Here is a 12,789-nt window from a genome sequence, read left to right as displayed (position 1 = left end):
GCTAAGCCTGTGTTTAAATGTATCGGCCTTACCAAGCCTGTTACCTGTCACGAATATAATTATCAGCATGTGGCCTGCCTTATTTGCAAAAAATAAAAGCTTGTTTTAGCCTGTTAGCCTGTTAGAAAAGAATAAGACAACAAAAATTTATTCAAAAAAAATATACAATCAACAACACTAGTAATTCCATAAATATTCATAAATTCAATGTATATCCAAACAGTATAATATAGAACAAAATCTTTCAAAACGTTTGTTTAACTAATAAAATAGGGATGGAATAGATTGATAGGAGAGAGAGGGCTATTACAAATAGTATAAAAAATATGAATAAAAATAAAAGTTAATATACTAGGCCAGCCTGAGAGGCTCCAAGGCCGAGCTTTTGAATTGGAGCCTGAGGCCTTTTTACTAAACGAGCTTTTATACAAGTCCAAGCCTGGTTCCAACAACCAATATTAGGCAGGGAAACTCAGGCCTTCACGAGCCGAGCCAAAGGCCCCTGACTCGTTTATCACCCCTAGACCGAAGCCTTTTGTTTATCCAAAAAAAAGAACAAATATTAAAAGGTTTGGTGTTTGTCACTTTAAATGATATGAGTTATGTCATTTTCAGAGAAAGATAGACACAAGAAATGGAAATCATGGGAGAGAAAATGAGTGTTTTTTTTTTAATTTAAATTTGAAATAAAAAATGTTTCTTGTATCTATCTCTCTCTTAAAATGACATATGACATAACTTTATGTCATTTAAGATGACAAACACTTTTTTCAATATTAAATCCTTAAAATAATTACATATATTTTGGGCCAAGATTATTTGTAATTTAAAAAATAACTGCACCTAATGCAATTATGATGTAACCACTGTCACTCATTAAATTTTGAATTTCCTCACTATTTTACCAATAGATTTTTTTTTTTTTGAGGGTTGTAATTGATTTTCTGTAGTTAAAATAAAACTACAAATTTCTTTGGGCCTTAGCCCTCCGTAAATAAAAAAAAAAAACTACAAAATATATTCGTTTATTAAAATTTGTCAAAATTTAAAGTGATTATTAAATAAATTAAAAATACCCTATCAAAAAAATTAACATAATAAGTAACACGTGTTTATTGAAAATTCTTTAAGAATGCAAACACTTTTTAGAAACATTCTTAGTACAAAAAAATCTTGTTCCTAAATATTTTTCTTAATATTTTTTTTAAAGTAATTTTTTAAAGTAAATAAGAATGTATTATTTCTTTATTTATTGTAATTAAATAAAATGATAAATATTCACAAACAAATTTAAAATAAATATTTTTATTAGAAATTAAAAAAATTACTCTCTATAAAGAAAGTAAAAATTGATACACTTTTTGATAAGAGATAAATTGAACTGGCAGTACAAAAACGAGAACCCGATTTTTCGGTACGCTCGGTGTGTACTGCGGTACTATCTATTCAGTTCATTTTCGAAATACCGTAAATAACCGCAAGGAAAACGAGTCAGGTGGTGGCGCGAAATGGTAATAAAGACAGTGTTTGAGGGCATTTTAGGAATCCGAATAATTGTAACAGCGTACAGCAAAAGCAAAGTACAACGATACAACACGACAAAGCAATGACCTTCGGAAATAGGCGGGGGTTATTGTCGTTGAACTCAACTCCTTCTTCGCGTTCATCGTTTTTTCTTTTCTTTTTTTTTTTTTGGCAAAAAGCCTTGAAATTCAGAAAGGAGTAGCGAAGATGATGCACATGACATTCTATTGGAGCAGGAAGGTCACTCTTCTTATCGATTCTTGGAAGACCGATTCATGGATCGATTACGTTCTCAGTTTGGTTGCGTGTCTTGTCGTTTCCGTTTTCTATCAGTATCTCGAGAATCGCCGGATTCGCCTCAAGGTGTTCGCCGCCGGGAAGTCCTTTCCGCCGGAGATACAGACACCTCTTCTGAGACGGAGGATCGCCGGAGATAGGGCTAAGTTGGGTGTGAAGCTTGCCGGAGCGGTTCTGTTTGGTGTTAGCTCGGCGATCGGGTATTTGTTGATGTTGGCGGTTATGTCCTTCAACGGAGGTGTCTTTGTGGCCATCGTGGTGGGTCTTGCCATTGGTCACTTCTTCTTCAGGAGCGACGGCGAAGATGCTTATGATGCCATCGTCGTTGACAATTCTTGTGCCTGTGCTTGATCGCTTTGAGATCACAAAGATCCATTCTCCCTCCAATTCCCTCCCTGTTATAATTACTTATTAATTTCTTTGTTTGTATTATTACTTTCCTGTTTTTTAATTTAGTAACTCTTGTTTACGGAAATTTGGGATCTGGTGTTTTGGGGCTGGAATTCGGGTTGTATAATTCTGATCAATGTGTAATGGGAGCTCTCGATTATAAAATCGAATTTATTTTGTGGTAGTTTTAATCGGAGTTATATTTATCTCAGACGTGAGATAATTCATCTTTTTACAGATATAATAATGAGATAGCTGTTTAACAGAAGCTGGAAAATGTCAACAATGATAACTATATGGTGCAGAATAATCTGTTCAAATACCCCAAACGAAAAGTTCCTTCTAGTCTTCTTCTCTGACATCAGAAGTTCTCCACTTCCTGAGTCGGAGTGCTATTATTTATTCCCTCTTTCCTTAGCGAAACTGAACTGATAAATTAAGTAATGCATTAATTATTAGAAAGAGAAAATAGAAAAATTGAATTGCGTCTTTGAAAGAAAAAGTTTAAGTTCATTTTCATATGACCTAATAAGACGAATAAATGTTTCGTACACTGTTGTACCAAAGATTCAGTGCATCCCACCAATGAAAATATTACATATCAGCTAAAGTATTTTTTTTTTTCTGTCAAATTTTTTTTCTCTCATCTGATGTGTAAGGCTCTCATTCATGGGATGCACTGAATCTAAGTACAACAGAAGTACCAAAGATTTATTCCTAATAAGACAGCAGCTAGCTAGCCCCTCCCTGACACTCCAGGCATGGGTAAGGACAGGGCAGAACCGCAGGATGCATGGGCAAATATTCACTCTTTAGACCATAATACGTTGCATAAATGGATAAGTCCATAATATATACGTTGCGGGAATCAGAGAAGGACAGGCACCTAAATAAGACCTAATATCTTGCTGGCCAGGAACAACATTTTAACAGAAAGCACAATTTAGTTTGAACTCTAAGGTAACCTAGCTTTGAATATCAACTTTCTCGGGAACTTTTTTAAAAAATAAAATAAAAATCTTAAGAGTGGCTTTAAACCCTAACTAATTCGAGTCGAGTAAAGTAAATTAATTTAGGGAGCAAAATTCCATCAGCTCTTTTTTTTTTATCCTAAGAATAGAAGCCAAGACCTTACTAGGAAAAACTGAATTCTCTTTCACTTAAGCCAACTGTTGTTGATTTCAGATACAATCTGGATGGCCTTTTCAGTCCTCTTGCCAATTAAAAATTACTCTAGGAATTAAAAAGACCAAAGGCGGGAAAAAAGAATAACGAAAAGCAATCTGGACATATAGATTTCACACAAGTACTTCACTAGCTAGCTGAGAACTAAATGCACAGCAATTTTTAATTTTTTTTTTAAAAAAAACGTTAAGCAATTCGTAACAATTGTTAAGTGCACCTACCTATACAACTACAAAATTAAACAAATGTCCAGTTTCAGAAATTAGAAAGAAATACAAGAACTTGAAGTAACGCTCAGAGTTAAAACTTGTTAAAGATGAATCTCCGATAGACGTTTAACCTTTTTTGAACAAATTTCACTTGCTGCAGCCACAAACAACGACTCTTCGATTTAAACATAATAACGGCTTCCAAGTGCAGATTCCAAATAAGTGGCCCATACACTGATTTATTCGAGAAGGACAGTCATCAGTAAAAAACTCACTGTGAATGACATGATTCACATGAGCAAGGCAGCAGTGCAACAAATAGCATGGAACGAATGCTGCCGGAAGATCTTCTGCTGTCTATGAATACAGCATTTCAGTAAACTAGACTGAGACATGTCAAAATATGATGTGGAGGATCAAAATATGTGCATTCACTATCATTGGTCGTCAATTTTTAACGAGACTAGTTCACTTTCTTGTTGCTGGTTCCTGTACTTAAGATTGTCGGGGAGCCATCTGCGAAATCTCTCCGGCAAGAACCTGGTAAAGAAAAAAAAAACCAAATTCAGTAATCTGTTTTAAATTAGATATGCTAAAAAGCGAGAAGAAAGGAAAAAAAAAATTATAATAGAAGCTAAAACTTGAATAAATGATAAAGGTTACTTAACAGTAAGTAACTGCACTGGAAAAAGAAAACAAGGACCCCGTAGATTTTGGACCTTTTGCACCAAACTACCCCCGAATTAAGTGCTCATCAATTTAAAAACTAGTGGTTGTCAATCCACCATTTAAAATTCTCAAACAATAAGATGACAAGTAACCTAACTTGAGCTTTTTTGGGTGACTGTATAACATCCACCAGATTGTATACTTCGGAATCAGAATAACACCACTAACCTGCAGAATATGAGGGGGTTGGGAGAATAGGGACAGAGCCAGGGGGCTTGAGTAAGTTTTGGATTAGATTCTTACCAGGATCCCACAAAAAGACTATATGGTAAAGCTAGCACAATTAAATTGACCATAACAGGTGCACAAGTTAAAAGCCAGAACAAGTGATAACCACTCCCCATTGAATCCAGACTAGCAAAGATAGAGGTGAGGGCAATTCTTGTACGCATCCTTATCTTTACATAGTTGCAAAGAAACTGTTTTCCAGATTCGAGCCCGCGACCATTCAGTCACAAAGCCAAAACAAGTGATAAGGATACTAAATGTAGACAGGCCTTGAATATCAGGGGAGCAAAGCAAAAATGCAAGAAATTTACTTGGAATCTCTCCAGGAAGATTAGATAGAATACAAGAAGGACTTACATGTCCAGTCTTTCACAAATTGCCCGACGAACAGAAGAATTGAGGCCATATGCAATTGAGTTGAAGAAGCCCTGCAACAAGAATACAAAGGTTAGCAAAATGTCACTATTACACCACACAATGCTGTACTTGATGTTAATGTTCACACCCTTCACGTGACATCAAATTGGAACCAAGTATGCCAATCACATTAACTGGAATAAAACATATAAAATTTTGGCAAAACGGAAAATGATAATTGCAGTGGCGCCACATAATTCCTTTGTTGATAATTAATCATAAGTTGAAAATGTTTTACAACGCCAAAGCTATCAGGGAAGTTTCTGCAGCATTCATCAACTCGTGAGGATTTGTTAAGGAATGAAAACCATGCTAAGCTGCTAGATAAGTCATAGAACATCTAATGAATGGAATTGAGACATAAAGCAAAAAACAGCACGATGACTGAGTGATACCATAAGAGCAGCCGTTCCAACATCAAGTAGCGAGAGATAGAATATCTTATGTTCAGGCTCAATAAAATCATGAATACGGTTAATAGTGCCAAAAGCCCACGATCCTATTAGAATAAGTGGATAGTATCCCCACCGATTCAGAGCCTGCAACATAACACAGAAAAATACTACATTATCATTAAAATGGGATGTAGATGACAAAAAATCTACAAAGTTTCACCATGAGCAATTGGTTTAACAATGGATATAAATTTACTCATGAAAATCAAAAACACATTTGAAAGAACAGTACCAAGTGGTAATTAATTTATTGAACATAAAAAAACAGAGAAAAGACATTACAATGGAAATATCTTTGACGAAAATTTCCTTTAAATACAAAACAGAAAACTCTCCTAGAGAGATATATAAGGCATTTGAACAAACATCTAGATTACAATGAAAAGGCCACATGACACAAAGTAACAAGTAAAAGGTAAAAGATGTGAATGATGATAGCAGCAAGATATTGCTATTTTTTTCTTGGTCTTACGAGGTTTCCCCACACCATTTTTTTTTTTTTTTGGATGTGAGATTAATCCTCACTCAGGGAACTGACGTAGCCCCTCCCCACAAGTGATTTTCCGCAAGCTCAAGCCTCAAACATGGCAGAGGCCCTCAACCATTGGGTTAACTTTTGCGTAACACTTAAGCCATCCTTTCTAGGTGGCTAAAAGCTTATTGTACATTCTTTATACTTACATAAAACACACACACAGAGGGAAACAATGGTTACAGTATAAACTACCCTCATGTTATCTCTTGCATCTGAGACATGAGCTCGGTCTGACATACCAACTGCCATCTGCAGTTCCAAAGAAACAAGAAAAGTGTAGGTATCAAAAAGTGTCTAAATAAGTAATTTGTTCTTTCTTTGAAAAATAATCAGCAAAGTTGGATAAATACACGGGTTGCATTATTCAGCATGCGTATCACTTGAAAGTATGTAAATCCATTGTATAAAATTGCACCCCAGAGTGGTACATAAAATGTTACAAAATGCACTGCCTGCACAGAAAAAAGGAACATGTGCTCAGAGGACAGGAAAAAGATGGAAATTAGACTATTATGTTAAAATGAAAATCAGGCTATACTGTTGAACAAAATATCATATACAAATACAGTAGATATGCAGTACATAAGTTGCAAAAAATTGGGAGTGTCTGTTCTCAATTTTTCATTCTGCTTTCTTCCGAGTATTCCAGTTGTTAAATCAATTGCTAAGCTTTTACCATCACAAGCTTCTTATCAACAATTCCATAATAAGGAGCAAAATGGATACTTTACAAAAGTGTGAATGGAATGGAGTATGGAATTTTTAGCGGTCTGTAAACATGTCATTTATCAGCTCTTAAATTTAGTTTCTTTTCATGTTAATAACTACGTATTTAACTTCATAGAATAGCAACACGGAAAATATTTTTCTTGTAGGAAACCAAGTCATGGTTTCTTAATGAGCTGATTGCCTACTCTAGTGAATTAGAAACCACTGTATACAAAATTAAAATAAACACAAAAAATTACAGAAATTTTTAATGTTGCATAAAATTGATATTTAACTAGTATTTTTGCAACTACTTGCCTTCCCTGTGCGACCTGTTTGAGTCCAACACCATGTGCCAAAATGTCTATGATCATTACCAAACGAGCGCATCACTGTCATAACTAGGGAAGTACCTGTCAACAGTTAAAACTATGTTAGCTCTCTGCAATAAAAGTAGCATATAATGGTCAAAATTTAGACAGAACTTGGAAGTCCAATTATTAGCAATTTAGTATACAACTGAAGCCATACCATCATTGTGTATGAATTTTCTGTAAAATCTCATTTTCAGATTAAGGGTGCGCATGACAACCTTCCCGGAATCAATTCTTTTTTAATTTCTGTTCCCGGGAACAGAAATGGATAGGAAACTTGTTTGGTAAAACCGGTTTATTTTTTTGTTTCCGGGATGAACAGGTTTAATTTTTGTGCTGGGGAACAGAAAAAAGAATAAAAAAATTTCTGCTTTTTTGTTCCCGGGTTCAAAATGAGAAACACTTATCTCTCTCAATCACTCTACCATCATGCCACCACCACCACAACTACCATCGCCGCCGCCGCCGCCACCGCCACCACCATCACTATCACTTCCATCAACCACCACCACCATCATCGCAACCATCGCCGTCACTGCCACCATCGCCGTCACCGTCACCGCCACCATCGCCATCACATGCCAGTGCCACCACCCTCATCGCCATCACTACCACCACCATGACGCCGCCACTACCATCACCACCACTGTCACCAACCACCACTACCATTGCCGCAACCACTACCGTCTTCGCCGCTGCCGCCACCGCCACTAATCACCACCACCATCGTCACAGCCATTACCGTCATCACCACCACCATCGCCACCATTACACCAACGCCACCACTACCATCACCAAGCCATCGCCACACCGCCGCCACCATCACCACCACCACTGTCACCTACCACCACCGCCGCAGCCACTGCCACCACCACCACCACCACCACCATGATGCCTTCACCTCCACCACCACCATCCCCACCACTACCACCGTCGCTGCCACCATTATCATCGTCATCTTTGCAGCCACTGCCGTCACAACCACCACCACCACTATCTTCACCACGTCACTGCCACCATCACTACCGTACCGTCGCCACCACCACAACCACACCATATGGAAAGGAAAGAGTTGATCCGAAATTTTTTTATATTTAATAGGAATTATTTTTTATTATATTATTTGTTGTGTTATCAAACACAATTCTCATTCTCGGAATAAAAATGGAACATGTTATCAAACACATTTTTTTTCTCAGAAACTGTTCCAAGGCACAGAAATAGAAAAGAATTGCTTCTTTTCAGAAACAGTGCTCGGGAATAGAATGGTTGTCATGCACACCCTAAAAGTCAGCATGTTGTGAAGTTAAAGGGGGAGATTATTGCAAAGTAGCGTATTTCTCAAAGTGGGAATATCAAAATCTGATTCATCCATAAAAGCATACCCCAGACATACAGGTGAAACACGGCCTCCATATCTTCAACATCTGTTTTGTGCTTCACAACAGTACGATGAAGGGTAAAAGCAATTGTTGTAGTCCACAGGAAAGATGCCACACAAAAGAAATGTGTGCTATAGCCCTGAGCATAACAAAAGACTCCATTGGATGGGTCCCTGTATCAAAATGAAGTTCTATCAATCACAACCTAGATTTTAAGAAGACAGCACAGGATTCAGAGGGCATACCCTATGATGCTGAAGAAACTGCAAAGCATATCCTACAATCACAGAAAATTCCATAAAAGCGAGTTATACCTAAGGCTCAGACATAAAAAATAAGGCAAAAGTAATGAGAAAACTGAATAGGCATTAGGCACAGACCAAAGGACAAAGATTTGAGTTGCAAAACAGCATTAGCAGCAAAATAAAAATTAAAGTGGTTAGGGCAACTAGCCACCTAGGCAATAAACATTACACAAAATTAGTTTCTCGACTTGAAGTTAACTAAAAATTAAACAGATTTCATCAAGTAATTGAAGTCAATAACAAGGTGGCAATAACTTTTAACAGCGTATGTGACGAAGCTTACTATAGAGCTACTATAAATTTAAGAGCAATCATTCTTCATATTCTAAATTTGCGAAGAGTATGGGAAGGGAAACAACGATAAAGTAGAATCGATAAAAGGAAACTTATAGATCTGAGAAGAAAAGGCGTACGGAAAGAGCGAGGTAGAACACAAGCTTGAAGGAGAACTTGTGGAGCTCCTTGAAGAAGAGGTAGCAGAGTACAATGAAGCCTGACCCCAACAAAGAAAGGCTGGAGGCTCCGGCGTTGACAGCTGTCAGAATCCGGCGATCATGTGCTGATAGAATTCCGGCGACTGCCACAGAGGTCGCCATCGCCGATCAGTGATCGGAATTCTTATTCAGCAAGTCTAAACCTTCTTCTCCCGCGCCATACAGTCCAATATAGTAGACTTGTTCTTTCATAATCATTAGCATCTAAACCGACGTCGCTTTGGCCTCTTGCCTTTACTCATAGTGTCATCCATTTCACGTTAGAGGATCGCATTTTTTTGAGAATAAATGTTTATGATTCTCGCTTCTCAGCATGTCACTAGTTACTAAATTAAGGATATGTGAAACTTTATTTAATTTACTTTTTTATACAAAAATTTAATTTAGTCTCTAAACTTAATAGTTTATTACTATTATAACACTCTATCAGAATCATGACAAAAAAATTGTTTAAAAAAAAAAAAAGATTTGTGACACAAAATATAAAATTAAATTAAGAAATGAGAATTACATATAAAAATAAAAAATATTATTATTTACTTTTTTTTTAATTTAGTTCTTATACTTTACACTAAATATCAATCGCACAATATTATATGACAAGAATAGATGATGGGATAACTTTGAAAATAATAAAATGTAGTATCATATTAAAAAAATTCCAGTATAAATCATCAAATTGAAAATGGGTATTATTAATATGGAAAAAATATATTTGAATCTTAAATTAAATGCACGAGGTAAAGACTATGTAGTGCTGTTCATCTTTTAAGTGCTACAAAAATTCTTGGTGTGGTCGCATGTTTGCTCGGGTTCAAATTTGATAGAGGAATAGCTTTCAAAATAAAAATAAAAATGATAGAGGAATCTTTCTCTTTTTGAACAAAGTACGCTTAGCATTTTTTTATTTAACTGGCCACATCTTTTCCTTTTTACAAGTTTTGTATTCTTTATACCTCTCTCTCTTTTTTTTGGTACATGTACCTCTTTTAAGTGTTGCTCTTCGTATATCGATGTCCAATCAAAACTTCTTCGTACCAACAAATGCTTGTCCATTGTTACATCCAGACAAATTTGAGAATCACATTCAGTCACCACTTCTGATAACTTACCTCTCAATTTCTGACCACAATTAGATGTAACTAGTAACTTACATTCAGCTTCATGATTACGAAGACCATCCCTTACAAATTAAAATGACAAACACATGATTTTCTTTTCCTTTTTCCTTCATTTTTTGTTATCTAATATCTGCTATATTTTATCTACGTTGCTGATGAATTGATGTTCTTCCTAAATTGGCATCATGCTCTTCATGCACTTTGACAGTATCTCAGTGACCACTTTCACTTACGGCCACATACACAAACGGTCCTATGATAACATCGTCGAAGTCCTGAAGTGACTCCAGTATCTTTACCACATCACTCATAGTGGGTCTTGGAGAAGGGTTGTGACACAAGCATTTATAAGTCAATGCAGCAACCTTCATAGCTCCTTTCATAGGAAACTGCCCTTCCAATCTTTGGTCTATGATATGCTGCAGCTTTCTTTGATCTCTCAGAAGAGGCCTTGTCCATTCCACCAGGTTGCGCTCTCGATTTGGCCGTGTCCTATCCACTACCCGTTTTCCTGTAAGCAGTTCCAACAAAACCACTCCATAGCTGTACACATCACTCTTGGTGGAAAGGTGACCTGGAATCAACCCAATAATCAAGCAATGAATTAGCTTAAGTTAAAACATCCCAGTGACTTCTGAAGACTCTTGAACCTTGGGAATCAATCAAAGGACAAGGGTTAAGGGCTTTATGCTAAGTTTGGAGCAAAAACAAATAATATAAATCATTAAAAAGGCTTTCACCTAACAACTTAAACTTTTAGGTTGAATTAGTTCTTTATATGGGATCAGAGCCTCAGTAACTAAGTGGTCACGGATTCGATTCTCATTATCCTCACTTTCTAGTAAAATTAAATAAGCATAAGGTAAACACAAAATTGGACATATGCAATATTCGCGCTTCAAACTCAAAAGACTCTTGTACGAGGAAATGTGTTAAAGAATAATATAAATCATTATAAAAGTCCTCACCCAACCGCTTAAGTTTTTTGGATTGAATTGGTTCTTTACACTACCTGCCATGATGTACTCAGGAGCAGCATAGCCTTGTGTTCCCATTATGCATGTTGTTGTTAAATGTGTGTCTTCCCCTTCAGGACCATCCTTAGCTAGTCCGAAATCTGATAATTTAGCTGTGTAATCCTGGATTTGGAAAAAAAGAAGATCAAGAACTTAATTTCTTTATGGGCTCTGGGAAGATGATGTAGGACAATAGGAGATACACTATCATCCTTTAGCAGGAGAAATGAGAGGACAGAGCAGAGAACATACCGAGTCCAGTAAGATATTTGATGTTTTGAAATCCCTGTATATTACAGGTTTATCTGATTCATGAAGGAAGGCCAGACCCTTAGCTGCACCCAATGCAATTTTCATCCTTGTAGACCATGGCAAGGCAGCAGAGCATCCTGCTTGTATTAGAACAAATAAAAAAAGCAGGCCTTTAGGCTTGGTTTACGGTATTGGTAGAATGTTAATTTCCATGTACTTATGTGAGAAATTCTTCTCAATATATATCCTCAACTATCATGATATTTCCCATCAGTATCCAAAAATAAATAAATAGATTTGAATCAATTAGATGTGCTTGATAATAAAGAACAGAATATCCAAATTATTTGATCATCGAGCTATTTTGATATTGGAATTTGGTTGGACTGAGTTGCTAGTTATATAATAAGAAACACAGACACATTCCCTGTGACTTTCTAATCTCAATTCATCCTTGATGGGAAAAAGAAAAAGAAAAAGAAAAGCAACATACTTCTGAACAGTTGATTCTCCAAGCTGCTTCTTGCCATGTATTCATACACCAAAAGCCTGTGCTCCTCCTCGCAACAATATCCAATTAACTTAACAAGATGTGGATGCCTCAGCTGTCCAAGAAATATAATCTCTGCCTATAAAAGAAAATATGTTCCAAACTAGTATTCAGATATTCGTGAAACATGTTTCATTAGCTATATTTTATTCTTTGACTAATATAATAATGGGGTGAAAAAAAGGCTATTCTTTAAAAAATTCAAGAGCGCTTCAGAAAGCTAACCAGCCACTCCCTGTGACCTTGCAAACCATCCAAGTCCAGTCGTTTCACAGCTACAGGTTGAGCCTTCAAACCAGGTCTAAGTTTGTCATCAACAAAACCCTTGTACACGGGTCCAAACCCGCCTTCACCAAGCAGATTACTCCATGAGAAATTATGTGTGACTTGTCTTAGCTCCTCTAGGGTGAATGTGTAAAGGTTTGAGCCAACGAGGGAAATGGAAAGATCTTCAATGGCCTGAGTGGAACTCGAAAAGCTTACATCCGAGAGGCATAGCCTTTGGAAAGAACCTTGTTTTAAAACCTGTTTTTCTGATTCCTGCAAGGGGCGGCATCTAGTCTTGTAACAACTTAAGATCAAGACAATAGACTTCCATGTAATCTTTTTAGAAGTCAT

General features: G+C 36.5%; 3 protein-coding genes across 4 annotated transcripts; 1 reads left to right on the top strand and 2 right to left on the bottom strand.

The window, feature by feature from the left end:
* Positions 1–1,612: 1,612 nt before the first annotated feature.
* LOC133317148 (copper transporter 5.1-like) lies at positions 1,613–2,428 on the top strand. The gene has a single exon (XM_061518981.1). It carries the CDS (start codon positions 1,732–1,734, stop codon positions 2,170–2,172), a length of 441 nt encoding a protein of 146 aa, XP_061374965.1. The 5' UTR covers positions 1,613–1,731; the 3' UTR covers positions 2,173–2,428.
* A 1,127-nt stretch (positions 2,429–3,555) lies between these two features.
* On the bottom strand, positions 3,556–9,445 carry LOC133317132 (G-protein coupled receptor 1-like). Of its 2 annotated transcripts, none has more exons than XM_061518957.1 (9): positions 9,152–9,445; positions 8,679–8,710; positions 8,437–8,606; positions 6,992–7,090; positions 6,320–6,417; positions 6,162–6,218; positions 5,375–5,518; positions 4,920–4,990; positions 3,556–4,145 (listed from the first exon to the last, which is right to left on the bottom strand). In XM_061518957.1, the coding sequence occupies exons 1-9, from the start codon at positions 9,332–9,334 to the stop codon at positions 4,043–4,045; spliced, it is 957 nt and encodes a 318-aa protein (XP_061374941.1). In that variant the 5' UTR covers positions 9,335–9,445; the 3' UTR covers positions 3,556–4,042. The 2 variants fall into 2 exon arrangements, with proteins under 2 accessions (XP_061374941.1, XP_061374942.1); XM_061518958.1 differs by lacking the exon at positions 3,556–4,145 and adding an exon at positions 4,292–4,753.
* A 1,120-nt stretch (positions 9,446–10,565) lies between these two features.
* LOC133317097 (serine/threonine-protein kinase RIPK-like) lies at positions 10,566–12,789 on the bottom strand. Its single transcript, XM_061518917.1, has 5 exons — positions 12,397–12,789; positions 12,115–12,250; positions 11,622–11,758; positions 11,366–11,492; positions 10,566–10,927 (listed from the first exon to the last, which is right to left on the bottom strand). Exons 1-5 carry the CDS (start codon positions 12,787–12,789, stop codon positions 10,566–10,568), a joined length of 1,155 nt encoding a protein of 384 aa, XP_061374901.1.

The sequence above is a fragment of the Gastrolobium bilobum genome, unplaced genomic scaffold (assembly GCF_033153095.1).
Source record: "Gastrolobium bilobum isolate Gb01-03AN ecotype WA unplaced genomic scaffold, APGP_CSIRO_Gbil_v1 utg5255, whole genome shotgun sequence".
In the NCBI taxonomy this organism is placed as follows: domain Eukaryota; kingdom Viridiplantae; phylum Streptophyta; class Magnoliopsida; order Fabales; family Fabaceae; genus Gastrolobium; species Gastrolobium bilobum.
The sequence above is the reverse complement of the archived record's forward strand: the minus strand, read 5'-3'. Positions and strand labels throughout refer to the sequence as shown.